At 50.1% G+C, this 15,302-nt stretch overlaps 1 protein-coding gene across 9 annotated transcripts in view; it reads right to left on the bottom strand.

Annotated features, from left to right (window-relative positions):
- Nucleotides 1-15,302, bottom strand: part of RNF220 (ring finger protein 220) — a 218,860-nt gene that overhangs the window by 59,612 nt on the left and 143,946 nt on the right. For all 9 annotated transcript variants that reach the window (XM_064665409.1, XM_064665403.1, XM_064665408.1 and 6 more), the window contains 2 exons: nt 11,158-11,203; nt 1,455-1,550 (listed from right to left, as the gene is read on the bottom strand). In XM_064665409.1, coding sequence (XP_064521479.1) covers nt 1,455-1,550; nt 11,158-11,203 — 142 coding nt within the window. The remainder of the gene's footprint in view (nt 1-1,454; nt 1,551-11,157; nt 11,204-15,302) is intronic.

Genomic DNA, 15,302 nt, shown 5'->3' on the forward strand with positions numbered 1-15,302 from the left:
GGCTTCTGCTGAGAATATCTGTCCTCCAGAATGACATAATAAAAATGTACAGGAACAGAGGACTGCAAGGGGCCACCAATTTCACAGAGACTCACGTCTGGTGGAGTGGGAAGGGAGGAGTGTTCTCTGACAAAGGGAGCCATGGCAAAAGTCTCTTCCATGCCCTTTCGAAAAGAACGTAATTTATTTATTAGCCTTAATAAACAAGGCAGGAAAGAGAGCAGGATTACCTGAATCAGGCATTTCTGTATCTTCTGCAGGGTTTTGCTCCTCTTACTTTGCACCGGGCCTTATTGTTCACAGGAGGGTAAAGTGGCTGGGATGTGACACCAAGTTATGACTGAAAGCCACACGGGAATACGTAGCAAGCAATGGAGGATCTGGTCCACAATTGATAATATCACCAATAAATAGGACATGATGGAATAATGGGTAACAAATGTACAAATCTGCTACTAACAGGACCTATCTTCAGGAACATCTGTTGTAACTGGGTCTGCTCAGCTAAGAGCCCCAAAAGTGGTCATTGGCCTCTCTCTGCCAAATAAAGACTTGGCATGTGCAAAGTGGCTGATGCAGGAAGATGTGACCACCTGCCTGACCCTGGGTATGGGTATGGAGAGCACACAGGATGCAGGGTGATGGGTGTTTGTCACGCTGGTACAGCCTCGGCCCACCCAGCCTGTCCACACAGCAGGGTCTGTGCTGATGACCTCCACTAATTTATCTGCTGCCTTTCAGAGCTTATTGAAGCCAGTGGCTGAGCACAGGATTGCAGCCAAACAGTTTGGATGTGAGCCAAGTTAGAGTCAAGTGCACCAGCCTACCCCAAAAATACAGACAGACTTACAACCAGCCAAGGTGTACTTGTGCTGCTGCCTTTCTCTTCTTTTCTTGCTCCATCTCCCACAATTTTTAATCATTTCATCACAAGTCAGGACCTGCTGCTCCTCTGGGCAGAGCGTTTTATAAAACAAGGTGGCATGGCTGTGGATGATCCAAAACCATTGTTTTGGATGCAAGTCATGAGTCAGTCTGCTGGGCAGTGGCACACCAGTGAAATGGAGAACTTTGGCCTGCTGCAGACTGACATCATTCACTCTTTTTCAAAAAAAAAGTCACTTCTCTGAAAGTTTCTCAATGGCATGAGGTGGGTAATGATAAACATAGCCGGGGAAATTACTGAAATGATGAATATAATGTAACAGAAACCTCTATTTAGATGGTTTTGTACAGCTGTGGTTTCAAGCTGGAGCTGGGATGACTCTGCAGACAGAAACACACGCTCACAGCCCTGTGAGGGACCAAGTGCTCATGTCCCCATGCTGCAGGCAGGGAAGCTGGTGCAGTGAGGCACAGCCAAGAGCAGAGCTCTCACACAGAGAGTTGTGGGCACTGGGGCGAGCTGGCTCCCTGCCTAAGGCTGAGACCGGCAACGGCATCCACCCGCTTACCTGGTATCTGTCCGAGTGATGGATGTCATCTGAGGAGTGGGGTGACGCTGTCGGAGAATCTCCTTCCCGCTTGATTGAGGCCGACAACAAAATTGACTGCAAGAAAAAGGAGAAATTCATGCTGTGAGCATCGCCAAGCTCTCTGTCTCCAAGCTGTCCTCAAAGCCACAGAGAATGTCTGCCAGGCTGTGGGACTGCACTGGGGTGGAATCCTGGGCTGTGGGAATGGCTCTGGTCTTCCCAGTGGACTCTGCCCCACGAGGGAACCAGGCTGCTGGGTCTAGCAAAGTGCAAATGAATCAGGCAACAATGGGATGGTCATTTTTCTCACGAGTCTGGTGGTTGGGGCAGAATCAGTCCCTGCTGGAAATGATACGTGAGGACACCACCAGAAATTCACGTGCTGAGGTGGAGCAGTGCTTCCGTGTCCTTGTCCACCCCTTTTAAGTGCCACTAAATCTCTCAATGGCTTTGTAAACTACACTAAAGCTCTCAGCACTTTTGCAGTGCAACTACCCTTTCCTTCAGTAATGATGCTATTTATTTTAATAAGTAGCACAGGGAAAAAAAAAAGGGTCTTTTAGAAGGTTAAAAAGCTCAGTGATATTTGAGACCTAAGAAATCACTGATAAACTTCAAGTCAATAGTAGGTAAGTCTAAATTCTACACACAGTGAACTCTAGCAGGAAAATTACTGTGGGAGTTTGACAGCATCTAAAGAAATGTACACTGAGCTGCAAGTGAACTTTATTATTAGAATAGTTCGAGGGAAAAATGCAATTTAAAATTCTAATTTAAATTATAAATTAGCTAAACAAGGCTAAATATAGCCCAGTACATTGTGAAAAAATGTACACTGGAAATGCAGCTCTCCAGATGTTTGTTTCTGAGAATCAGCTGGCAAGATTTGACAATAAATGACTGCTCGGAGATGTGTGTGTTTGTGAAGGGAAGTGTAGATATCATCTGAATTGGACAGGTCAAGTGTGGTGACAACATTATTAAAAAGCATAATACCTTAGAGAAAGGGAAGTATTCCAGAAACATTTGCCTCTGGGCTGAAATGAAATGTGAAAAAATGTGCATTTTTTGGAAAGATATGAGCAAGTGGAAAAATGACTCAGCATACAAATTGGTTCAGTCAGCAGGATGCAATCCCCCAGGCTTGGACAGCTCTCCGGTGAGAAAAGCACAGCAGTGCAGTTGTCATGGACATGGAGGGAAGGCAGGCTGGGGATGGAGGTGGAGGAGCGGGATTTGGGATGCTGGGTTCAACCCCATGGGTATGAGCTGTCAGCACTGCAAGAGTCATGAGGGCAAAAGTCATGTCCTGGTGTGCACTGCAGGTCTCTGCCATAAAGCATGGTTCTACCAGCTGTGGAGAGGTGTGATGTCCTGAAAGGGGTCACAGAGGAATTGTCTGCTGGGGTGCTTTGTTATCTCCTCAGGCACAATCCCTTCTGCCAGCTGAGGGCTGTGCTGACCACATATTAGAGCTGGCTCGCTCCTCTGCTCAGCCCAGGGATGCCAGGCGCTGGGAGGGCCAGTGGGAGCCCGCAGGGCTGGGGGCACCCAGTAAGGGCTGCCTCAAGAGACCAGCCCCTGCTTCCCAGGGGACAGACAGGCAGAGCAGGGGGGCCCTCTGGCTTCATGTGTTGGCTGAACACAACTGCTGATGGATTTTGGTGAACAGCTCACTTATTTCTGGAGAAGCCCACTGTAGAATTTCTGCAGAGTGCAGACCCCAAGCTCCTGCTGTTGTGCAGTTTCTTTATTTTCTAAATGGAGAATGAGGACCATTTTTGAAGAAGCAGGATTATACATGTCCTATCAAATGGAGGGATGGGGCTCAAAGCCTTCAGCTGTGACTCAGAACAACAGCCCTGACTGCAGCAATGGTAATGCCCTTCCCCTCCTCTAATAAGCCAAGTACCCTGGAGCTGGGAGGGTTAAATCTGTTTTGTCTCCCAATGTATTCTAGAGAAGGGGAAAAAATACCCATCTCCCCATTCCTCGACGACAGACAGACAAACCCTCCCCGCCTCCAGCTCCCCCCTCAGCTTCTGGTAGCTCTAATTCAATATTATTATGTGAAAAATGGTTGGGCTAGCTATGGAGACAGTAAATTAAACGTTATGTATTAGTTTTTAGCGTGTGGTCCCGGGAAGAATGCCGGCCCCATTTATTCCACAAACCTCCTGAGCACCATGGCAATGACCTCTGGAAAAACGCAGGGCTAAACTAATCCCAAAGATGTCAATCTCAAGGCCTCTTCTACATACACTTGCAGTTTAGATTAATAAACTGTCTATTTTTAAATTGTGTGCAAGCACTTCAATTCTAAATACCTCGCCGGCATGTTAAACACAGCGTTAGAGATGCCAAGTCACACTTCCCCTTCACTCTTAGGAAACTTGACTTCATTTGTTTTTCTCATTTCCGTGAGCTGTGCCACACTTTGCCTCTCAGGCAGCCATGGGGGCAGGCAGGGATGCAGGCTCAGAGACTAAGGGATTAGAAAAGGCACTTGCCATCAGGGTGACTTTCAATCTTGCATTAGGCCTCTCTGCCATCCCAATTTTGGCCTCTTTTATCCCAATTATCATGTTGAGGCTGTTTTCCAATGGCTAAGTGGTGAGAACACCTGACCACAGTACGCCAAGCTAAGGATTTGCTGTCCCCTGCACCCATTCTGCTCATTCCCAGCCGGATTCAGGCAAGCAGAAAAAAGGCAGCAATTCCCATTCCTCTCTCAACCAGGTTCTGGGAAGGTGGTTGTGGAGGAAAAACGTAGCTTTACATGTGCTCTCCCAGCCCTCAGGCATGCCCATGCTGCAGGGTAGACCCAAATTCTGGCATCCCACTCCAAAAACATGGCGTGGGTGCTCTGTGTGCAGACAGGCAGTGTGCTGTACGGCTCTGTGGAGATGCTCCTAACTTGAGGACCAGCTGCTTAGGCAGGGTGGGAACAAGCCTTGATGCTGAGATGTTCCTTTTCACTTGGGGAAAGGCCTCCAGCCAGCTCGTCTCTGCCTGACTGCCAGTACATCCCAGCTCCCCTTCAAGGTGTGTCTGAGTGAGGATACTGGGGTGAGAGCACCCTCCTCTCTCCCTGGTCTCCCCTTCACTGTCAAACCACGGCTCCCACCATCAAAGGCAGAGAGCAAGGGCCTCATGCGAGCGGCGGTGCAGCCTCATATCTCTCCCTCCTCTTTAAATCATCTCTCCATTGGGTAGAGGCACTCTCTGTGGAGGTTATAAACCCTGAGAGGATCAGCCTGAGCATTACACCTGGGGCAAGCTAAATAAAAAAAGGTCACCGGCGCTTTTTAAACATGGACAAAAAAGCAGTAAAATGTGTTTGGAAAAAAAAATCTGGCATTAAATCATGACTTTTTGCCTGGCTTGCCTCATTAAAAGTGGCCTTTTGGAAGGTAAAATTATCATTGTAAGTGATAAGATCTTTAAGAAAATAATTCACGGCTTCTTCACCCTTTAATATGATAGCCGCCACCGGCTAATTTTTTTCTTAATGGCAACGAGGCCATCAATCTTGTCCAAGCCCTGTACTCTCTCCTTCCCCCTGCCCCTCCTGCCATGCTGGGCAGCCATGGCCGTGCTCAGTGATTCCTTCCCACCCTTTGGAGCACAGCTGTGCCGCGCCAAGGAGAAGAGATACATCTGGATGTATGGCTTTACCTGCTTGTGTCCACGGTTCCTGGCAGGGAGCAGGGACCACATAAGCCTTGCTCACACGGCAAGGCTCACGCCCTCGGCCGCTCCCAGCACGCTCCGTGGACTGTGCAATTCCTTTCTAGTGTTTCAACAGCTCACTGCCACTAGGAACAACACGCGGTTTATATATAAATACAGGGGCAGGTTTGGTATGAGCCAAATGTGCACCATGCAGCCGGTGTGCCAGCTGCTGTGATCCCAGGCCGCCGATCCCCAGACCTGCTCCTCCCTGCTGGGCTGGAGGAGCCGTGGGCAGCTCCGAGGCAATGTCAGCGAGGACACACGTGCCAACGCGACACCGGCTCCTGACCCACGGGCGCTCCAGGCGTGGGCCGGGGGCAGCACGAGGGGAGGGGACGGGTGTCAGGGTGCAGCCGCCAGCCCGATGAAATGGATGGAAATTGCCGGCACACGCCGCCCCCAGCCCTAAGCGCTGCCTCTGGCGGGCGGCCGGGGCAGGTGTCAGCGCTGGGAGAGCCCAGCCGGTGGCTCTGACATTCTGCTGCCTCTCAAGGCCAGTCATTTGAGAGTATTAAAGTGCCGGAGTCCTGCTTTCTGATAGCCCTGGAAAAACACAAGGAGTCTATTTTTCTTAAACAATCCATCACGGCTGCTGTCAGCAGAACAAATACCCTAACCCTGCTTTTTATGTATCTATATGGCCTTTTTAAATTTTTTTTTTTTTTTTTTTTTTTTTGGCACAAAGTGTTCCCTGCTTGATGCATTCAGCTTTAACTCTGCCGTCTAAATAGGTACTTATCAGTTAACATGGAGGTGATGGCTTGACATGTTTTCTGTCTCCTGCCCTCCCCTCCACCGTAGGGAAGCCGTCAAAGTGTTGCTAATAGCTGTTATCACTTGGGAACTGTAACCCGAAAGCAATGAGTGATACCAGGCCTTGCTGCGATTTTCTCCCTTAACTCTGCCAGCCATTTTTTATGTTATTGCTGGAGGATCCCCGACACAAAGATGCTGCTATTAGAGCTGAGTTTCATAGAAGCTTTTGGAGGGTCCACATTTGCTACCGGGAAAGTTAGAGGTAAAATTATCTAGTGGCTTTTAGCTGGCAGAGATAAAGGTGGGATGGAGCTAGGAATGAAAGGCTTAAATGTGAGAAGGGTGTGAAAAGGGAACAGAAATAATAGTATCAGCAGCTTTTGGCCTTCGCTGAAAGATTCCAGTGGTTTGCAAGCAGAACAAGCTTATAGAAATGTGAGCTACTGATTTATTTCTGTGCATGTTACAGTGACATCTGGGATTGTAATGGAGCTCTGGGTCCTCTTGGACGAGACACCAGCTACACGGTTCCAGCAGAACTGCCCATCAGCACTCCGGAGATGGAGGGGGAAAGAGGTCTGGCCCAAGTCTGTCGGGGTCTGCCAGCCTGTTCTGCTCCCCTCTACAACCACATGCCTCTCTGCTTCTTCTGCCGAATGCAGTGGTTTCCCCCAGTCTAATGTAAGGGTACAGCTGTTTGGCCCAAGGGGAGTGAGGGGCTTTGTTTGTTCATGGGGTAATTTGCTTTATAGAATAAAACCTGGCAGAGATTTGTTTTTGGAGTGACTCTGGTATTCATCACCCCAAAATGGCAGGGAGCTTGGCCAGCCAACACTCATCCTACGTAATTTCCTCTCCTCTGTGTATCTATGGGTTGTTCTCATATCCCTGGCTTGGCCACAGCTTTGCCACAGTACCCAGATTTAGCTTTTTAATCTTTCCTTGTAAATCGCAGTTACAGAGGGAGGGGACACAGATACAGTGAATGACTTCTCCAACCTCTCCAGTGTGTCAGTGACACAGGAGAAGGAGTTAAAACCCTGGGGCCCTGACACCCATTTTCAGTTCCTACCACCAGATGTGATATGGAGAAGTTAAATGATTGTGCTAGAAATTTCATCTCGAGTGAGGCAGCTGGGAAGGGCTTAATACAGACATTCTGTCAAGGTTTAAGGCTCCAAATCTTGCTTGCTTCGAAGCACTTTCTCCTTGGAGGGCTTTAGTGGTCAAATTTCCCACTAGATGCTGTAATTCTCTCTCAAACTGCTCGTTGAAGCTGTAAAATCACGGGGGTGGGTGGGGGAATCAATGGGCTCTGGCACTGTGGCTTGCTTCCCAGCTCTGCCGGAGGTCTGGGAGCAGTGTGCTGGCCACCTGCCTGCGGGCACCCTCCGTGGAGCTGGGTGCACACCTAAACAAACCAGCCACAAGCATCTGCTGGATGCATGAGATGGATTTTGTTTGTGGCCACTCACGTCAGTGTTTGTTTTCAGCAAGAGCCAGAGCACGAGCTGGACTGCTAGTGGGAAAGGCAATTTGCAGCCATGTATTAGGACGCAGCAGCGGGAAACGAGTGCTAAACCTGCCACAGGAGTTGGGATGCTTCATGGAGCCCAGTCTCTTCCCTTTCAGTGGTCAGTATCAGCACTTCCACAGGAGATGTAAGTTTGCCTGTTAGGTGACAGGCAACAGTCTGCAGTTAATACCCTGAAATTTAGGGACTGAGATCTTTCTGGACAGTGATGATACCCCACCTGGACAACAGCCCATGGAGGGAGAGCCACAGGCCACATGGGCAGTAGTGAAGAAGTGCTCTTAGGTAGCTAGGAGGACCTGGGGACACTGACTCTCAAAATTCCCATCAGCTGCACAAGGAAGAGTGGGAACAGCTGGTCTGACACCTCATCAGAATGGGTTCAACACAATGTGTGCTCCTCTCCTGCACAACACCTTGCAAGAGGCAGCCAAGGCAAGACGGGAAAGGCAAGGGGAGAGTGTGAAGTCCAGGAATGATGCCCAGGGGAACTGCACACTGCTGACAGCTACAGACAGACCCCTGGGCAACCAGTCTGAACAGAGCCTGTGGTGTTGTCCATGTGCCTCTGGAACACATCCCTGCTGCCTGCTCTGCCTGAGCCCCAGCCTCTGGCCATGCTGGGGAGTGCTTCAGGGAAGCTCGAGGCTCACAGAGGTCTGGGGCATAGCTGGCTTGGACAAACCTTCAGAAAGTGTCCTCCTGAGTGACAATCTGCTTGTCCAAGTGTCTTGTCCACACTGGCATATCACCACTGATTGGGCATGGTCTCTAATAGCAAACAAGGATCCTGAGTGCTGAAGAACTTGGTTCTCAGCACTGCCCCCTGAGCTGCCTTTGCAGAGAGGGAGCCTGGGCACCAAGCAGACGTGCTGGCTGGTGTCCCCCAGCTCGCAGCCCTCGCTTGACCGTCACTGCCTCAGTCGGCTCCGATAATAGAAGAATCTGATACAATAATCCTGCATTCATCACATCCCATGTTGAGTGATTGGATTTTCTTTGACATATTGCCATGAAAATTGACCCGGCGCAGTGAGTGACAGCTCTTCAGGGGCAGGGGAGCAGTGAGCGAGGAACATACATTTACGTCTGGGCTTCTGTTGCCAGGAGAGGCATTTGCTGGGGCAACTGTGGGGAAGGGATGGGAGCCAAGCCAGGAGACAGACCATGGGGAGGTTAAATCCCCTGCCCCAGCTGCACCCCAGGAAGATCCTTAGGCCAGCACAGAACTAGTGATGGTAGTGGTGCTATAAGCAAAGGTCTTACGTGAGCCCTAAAGTGGACTCAGTGCCACCGGTGACCACAAAAGTAGTTGCCAGCCTGCACCCTATCCCAGTTCCCATGTCTCTGAGTGAAACCAGTCTGGCCCTGTTTGTTTTGCCAGGTGATGCTCCTGAGGGAGGGGAAGGAGCAGCCCCCTCTCCCACTGCTGAGCTGCTGGAGGTGCTGCCCCTTTTGTTGGCATCAGGAGAAGGAATGTACAGAAACATTGCAGCAGTCCCCATGGTCCTCTCAACCCCTTCTACCAGCGCCCAGGGTAGGAAGTCAGACATGGTACAGGTCCCAGCTCTTCCCAGGTGGTGCCTGCCAGACCTCCAATGATGCCTGGGTGCCTGGACATGGTCTCCAAGCCCACCCTGGGGGTCTGTCCCTCACCCCACTGCCTGGGACCCCTGTTAAGGGTGGCCCAGAGGCCCGGCTTTGTCCCCAGCAGGACTTTCTCAGAAGGACATCACATCTTGATGGGCTACTTGCATCCCACGTTGTAAACATAAAGCGGGCACAAAGGGAAAGAGCAGCCTTCATTTCCCCACCACCCTCCTCCTCAACCCCACCTGGGTACAAAGGAGTCTTTAATACCAAACTCAGGTGAAGGTGACAGCACTGTGCCTTCCCATGCCACACAGGACTTGTCTCCCAGCAAAAGCCACCTAGAAATAATGAATCCTCCTGGGCCGAGAGGCTTTCAAGCTCTCTGAGAAGGGAATGAAAGATTTCCTGATTTCACCCTCTCCCTCCCTGCTCTCCTGGCTTCTTGAAGTTAATGTTCTTAGCCCCAGACGTGACGGGCAAAGGGAAAAGATCCATGTGGTGACAGGGGACGATTGATCTCTTTTACATAGAACGATGCTCCAGTCCCAGTTTAATCCCCCCGCTCAAGGCAAATGGGATTCTTTGTCAATGGAAACTTCAAAAGCCCGGCCCTGCCGCGAGATGGACCTTCTTCTTTATCTGGTCTCTGTCAGTCACTCACTGTGTTTGCCTCCAAACAGCTAATCTGTCTTTCTAGCTGTCCTTCTCCCTCACAGGCGATGTGTTTGGGACCATTGAGTTATCTACACTGAGACCTGACGAGGAGGGAAAGGGAAGACTGCAGAGTCCAGCTGCTTTCATTTTGCTGGTGCCCTTTCCAGCTCCTTCAAGACATGGCAAGGCAGCCTCACACTCCATGGATTATCAGTAGTGGGTGGGTTTGGGGATTGCTTTCTGCTCTGCTTGTTCTTCATGGAGAAACAGTCAGGTCTCCACTCTGCTCCTAGTCTACCTGGGACAGGGCACGGGAGACAAGTATAGTCACACAGTAGACAAAGGTGTGGAGCACTATGGAGTATCATTGTGATTTCTGTTTTCCCTTGGACAGTTTGGGAAATTGCTGGGGTTATCTGGGATTCATCCCTACCTTCCAGGAACTCAGGTCAGCATGGTGGCTCCCCCCTGGTGGGGCAGACAAGGTGTTGATGTGCTTGGCAAGACACCCAGCCCCAAGGGGAAAACCTGGAGCTGAAATGTCAGTCTTTGTTTCTGACATCACATGCCAAAATATGACCATATGCTTCCAGAAAAAAAAAGGGAAAATGAGACCTGAAGTTGATTCTAGTAAAACAAGCATGAAGACACCTCCCATGAGAGACGCCCTGCACTTGTCTGGAAGCAGGGAGTCTCCCTTGCTTGGACTGTGCCACCAGAAGCATAGGAGAGCTTGGACCACTTGCCTTTGCCCCCCTTGGGGAGCACAGCATGGTTTTCAGAGGCTGTGCAATGCCCAGCTGCCCCTGCAGTGCTCCCTGCTGCCCACTTGCCTGCCCAAGCTCCAGTCCCTCCCACTGCTGTGTCATGTGAAGTCCAGCCAACAGTAATACCAATCAGTAAAAAGTGCTCTGTGCACATTGTATTTCTGCATTCTGAGCCAAGGGGGTGGGAGGTGGGTCCTGGGGAGGGGGATGTGGCTGAGACGGGGTCTTTTAGTGATCTGGGCTGCTCCTCTGAGGCAGGCCCAGTCCACTCTTCCAAAGCTGGCATATGGCTCTGGCTCCCGCAACTCCCATACGTGATTTCCCAGGCTGAGCTCAGCCTGCGTGTGATCAGCTTTCATTAGCTGTCATTAGACACAATCTGGAGTCCCAGAGCCCGCCGGGTCCTTCAGCTCCACCATCCCTTGGCTGCAGGAGAGGAGGATCACAGAGCCCTGTGCAGGGACTTGGATGCTCCAGCCCAGCGGCTGAATGGGGACAGCAGCTTTCCCCAGTGCTGGCTGGCCCCAAAGCATGGCCACCTTCCTGGGAGACATTGAGTAGCAGGACACGAAGCTGGCTGGGAAGATGAGGGGGTATAAAGAGCATTCCTTGGGGGGAAGAATGCTGAGTTGTGCTCACTTACCTTGGGAGTGCCCGCTGCCATGGCATCCTTCAGGATGGAGCTCTTGCTGCCAAGAGAGAAGACAATGGGGTCAGAATCACAAAACTGGTGGGCAAGGAGGGGAGTGCTTTGAGGGATCTCACAAGGTCAAATAGTAAAGCACATCGTTCCTCTTCACTGGACCAACGAGAGCCTCCTCACCCTGACTGGAGTGGCACAGTAAGGAGGGCAGTGCCAACTATTTCTGCAGCTGGAATAAAATGGCCCTGTGAGTGGAACTCCCCCAACCCAGCCACATGAATCAAATACTGACTGTTCCCCTCCTTGGGGCTTGCACAGCTCCTCTCTCACCCCTGGGGAAAAGTGAGGAGCACATCTGCAGGGACATAAGGAAGAAAGCCCGGGAGTGGGGAGTGGAGGTGGTGAGCCCTGTGTAGGGTCAGGAACAATGGAAAAAAGGAGGGAAGGAAAGAGAAGAGAATTAAATCAGCATAAGAGCAAGAGAAAGAAGATCCCCTCAGCTTCAGCTGCACTGGGGAAGCAGCAGCTCTGCTGGAGGCTGGAGTGATTTGTTAATTCAGCTTGTTCCCCGTTTAGCAGGGAAGGAGGTCCCTGCCACAGTGCTCCTCCTCGCCTGCCCTCGCCAGCGGGAGATGCTATAGATTTAATAACACCTTCCCCCCTCCAGACAGGTTAAACTTGAAACAATTACATATCAAAGCCGACATGGCGGGGAGGCCTGCACTGTAATTTTTTGGTTATTAAAGTAATCTCTCTCATGTAAATTCTCCCGCTAACATGCTGCAAACAGCATTAGGAAATAAATTATTTCCCCATGATTCGATTTGTCAATGCAAAGCACCTGCAGCAGGCAAAAGGCTCTTGAAATATGTTGCCAAGCCCAGTGCCTGTGCTTGTAAGCACACGCCGGTGGGGTGGCTGGCTCCCAGCTCCCCATAGCCCCAGGGAGATGATGGATGGGTGGGTGGGTGGAGGGGGAGGTTAGCGGGGGGGAGGCGGAGGTTGGGGAAGGGGGGGGAATGGAATTGTGTTTAATAACAAAATTTGTATGCAAGCCTGCATCCCAGGCTAAGGATGAGTGATCGGCAGCCAGAAAGTATTAAAAAGCCTCGCTAAACAGATGCTGACAATAGAACAAGACATATCAAATCAGATCTACTTCAGAAGCATTAATATACACACGCACACACGCTCGCCCGCGCGCGCGCACCCGGCTCCGCACACCCGCGCTCCTTTCTTCTCAATCACAGCAATATGGGAGACATCAATAAATTTTTATGAGACTTTTAGAAGATCAACACGGTACTAGATGTGACAAAAAAGCAATGTGCCTGTCATGTTCGCTTTGTCGGGGACACTTTAGCCCCAGATGCCGAGCTGCAGTGCCAGCAGGGAGAAATTGAATTTGGCTGGCTTTAATCTGCCTTGATTTGGCAGATGGCTGGGTGTTATGAAATGAGCAGGGATGGAGGAAGGTGTTTTCTCCTGGGGCTATGGCCCCCCTCCTCTCCCATTGCCACTGCCTTCCGCCCCCAGCCCTGAAACGGTGGAAATACACAGTTATCCACTGCCATCAGGTCACCCCAAATGCCACAGCTCCACTCCCAGCTACAGTTTCTGGAGACCACCAATGGATGGGCTGGGGCATCATCTCCCACACAGCCCCACTTCCCTGAGGGGATGTGCTGCTGGATGCTCACTGGGGGGGGAGTACAGGATGCCCCCGTGGCCTGTCCCCCAACTCTGCCCCCTGCTCTCAGGAGACAGCACAGAGCAGAAATAAGTCTCTGCTGCCCACTGAGATGCAGACCTTGCACCATCTCCAGCCTGTACAAGAACAAGCATGATGGGAAAGATTTCCATTCCCTCTACATCTCCACCACTACCTTGAACTTCTCAGTTGCACAAAGTGTGAAACAACTTTTATAATCCAAATGCCATGTTAAAAAACCAAACTCATTTCCTGTCTTTTCTTGTTAAAGGTGTTTAAAATTATTTCTTTTCAAGGGGAAGGGGAAGAATATCATTAAGTCCTCCTAAAAACGGCATTACCTCCAGGAAACTGCATTTTTCAGAGTGAGAGTCTCTCTGGTCAGCCAAAACACCAAGCCTCTGCTTGGGACCGATAAGGAAGGGGACCGGTTTAGATAACTTGGCAGACTTTATTTTATTCTTCATCTGGAGGATTATTAATACCCCCACCCTCCTTCTTGCAATGTAGCCCTACTCTATTGCTAGACTCTTCAAGTTGTTTTTATTTATTTCCAGAGATGGGTCAGAAATGGGTGCAAGCCCTGGTCATCCAAGCACCTAGATCCTGCAATTTAATGGTGCTTTTCTCCATCCTGTTAAACAGCCCCCGAATTACGAGGGCTGCAGCCCCCCACGCCTCTTAAGGATGCTGGCAGCAGGCTGAGGATCGAAAGGCCGTCAGCAAAGAGAAACCTTCCCCTCCATAAACACCGCAGACAAATTAAAAATGGTAAAAGGGAAATCAAGACCTTTAAAGTTCAAACACTTTTCGGTGCCTTTTAAAGTTTTTTCGCTCTAGGCCCTTGCAGACAGCACAATCTTTGGAGACCTTGGGATTCTCTTTAATCACCCAGCCAGGCTGCAGTGGTCTGAAATGATTACACATTTACATAGTAATAACCCCAACACTCCTCACATTATTTCATGGCTAGCATATTTCCACTCGGCGAGTGATCCATGTGTTTTAAATTATAACCTGTACATAGGAAATTAGTTACTAAGTACGATATTCACGGGCTCGTCTGACACTTCTAATTAAGGTGATTTACACAGAATTATCTTATGAAATAAAAAAATGGTGTTTTGCTAGCTAATAAAATATAATTACTACCCGCTTTTCTAAGTTACAGTTAGTTTTAATCTATTTGGGGAATTGTTTATCTAGTTCATTACAGCCAAACAACTTCTTTCCCTTTTAGGCAACCCCCCCAAAGTACCAAAGAAGAGTAAGAAATGCCCTGGGAAGACCCAGCCAACCTCTTTCTCTCTCTCTTGAAGACTTTGCATTTCCAAGTGATGCAAGGCTGCCAGCTGCATCACCCATTAACAGAAGCAGCACAGCCAGGTCTCCACGTGCCCCAGGGTGCTTGCTGGGGACCCATCACTCCTCTATATTAGGGCCCAACATCTTTAAGAGGAGCATTTACTCTCAACAAGGCCCTTCACAATGAAAGCAAGACTCAGGCTACACCACAGACGTGCAGATGTCCATTAATGCTAAGTATAGATTTGGTTAGGAGCATCCCCAGGTACAACTGGGAATCCCCTGGCACGTCCCTGATTGAGCCCCAAGGGGCCGTTCAGACCCAGTGCTTCAATAGTGACATCCCAAAGGGCAGCTCAGCAAGCCAAACATGTGCCTTCCTCACCCACAGTCTTGGGATTTCCTGTATCCCTGCCATGGTTACTATGACCTTCAAGTTTATTTATTTTGTTATGGTCCTACCTTTTGGGGTGTGCTTGACATAGGGAAATAAAATAGACAATAAGCAAGGAGTGGTCCCTTATCATCCCCATGCTGCTCCTTCCCACAGGGAAAACCCAGGGCATGAGCTGAAGGTTAAGTGATCTGATCGTGTTTTACCATGAGCAAGGTGGTAGTTTTCCTTTAAGCTTTTGCTCTTGCGAGCTGTTTTAGGAATCTCAGCTTTCCTCCAAAAGAAGAGAGAAGTTTTCTGGGTGCCCAAACCAGGCAACAAGCAGAAGGCCTGTTCCCCATGGGAGATGGCTCATCAGCTTCCAGCAGAGAACATGACCCAGGGTGTGCTTCTGGTGTCCTCAGCCCACCACACACAGGCAGGGCTCTTGCTGACCCCCCCAGCCCAGGCAGCTCTGGCAGATCCAGGGAAGCAGGATCAGGAGCTTTCCTCCCCTGCACCCACCTCAGCGCACACACTGACTGAGCCAGCACCAGGGCATCACTGCAGCATCCTGGAGCAAGGGCAGGGAGGCTCTGCTGCAATTGTAGCTACAGCTTGAGTGAGGAGACTGAGAGAGAAAGAAACGTTCTCAGAGAAGAAATCTGAGTACAGAGCAGTGATGGGACTTGCCTGAAGTCTCAGTGCAGCAACAATAAAGCCTAAAACACCTCTGATGATGTGCTCCAGCCCATC

This window comes from Pseudopipra pipra, chromosome 9 (genome assembly GCF_036250125.1).
Source record: "Pseudopipra pipra isolate bDixPip1 chromosome 9, bDixPip1.hap1, whole genome shotgun sequence".
NCBI classification, from domain to species: Eukaryota; Metazoa; Chordata; class Aves; order Passeriformes; family Pipridae; genus Pseudopipra; species Pseudopipra pipra.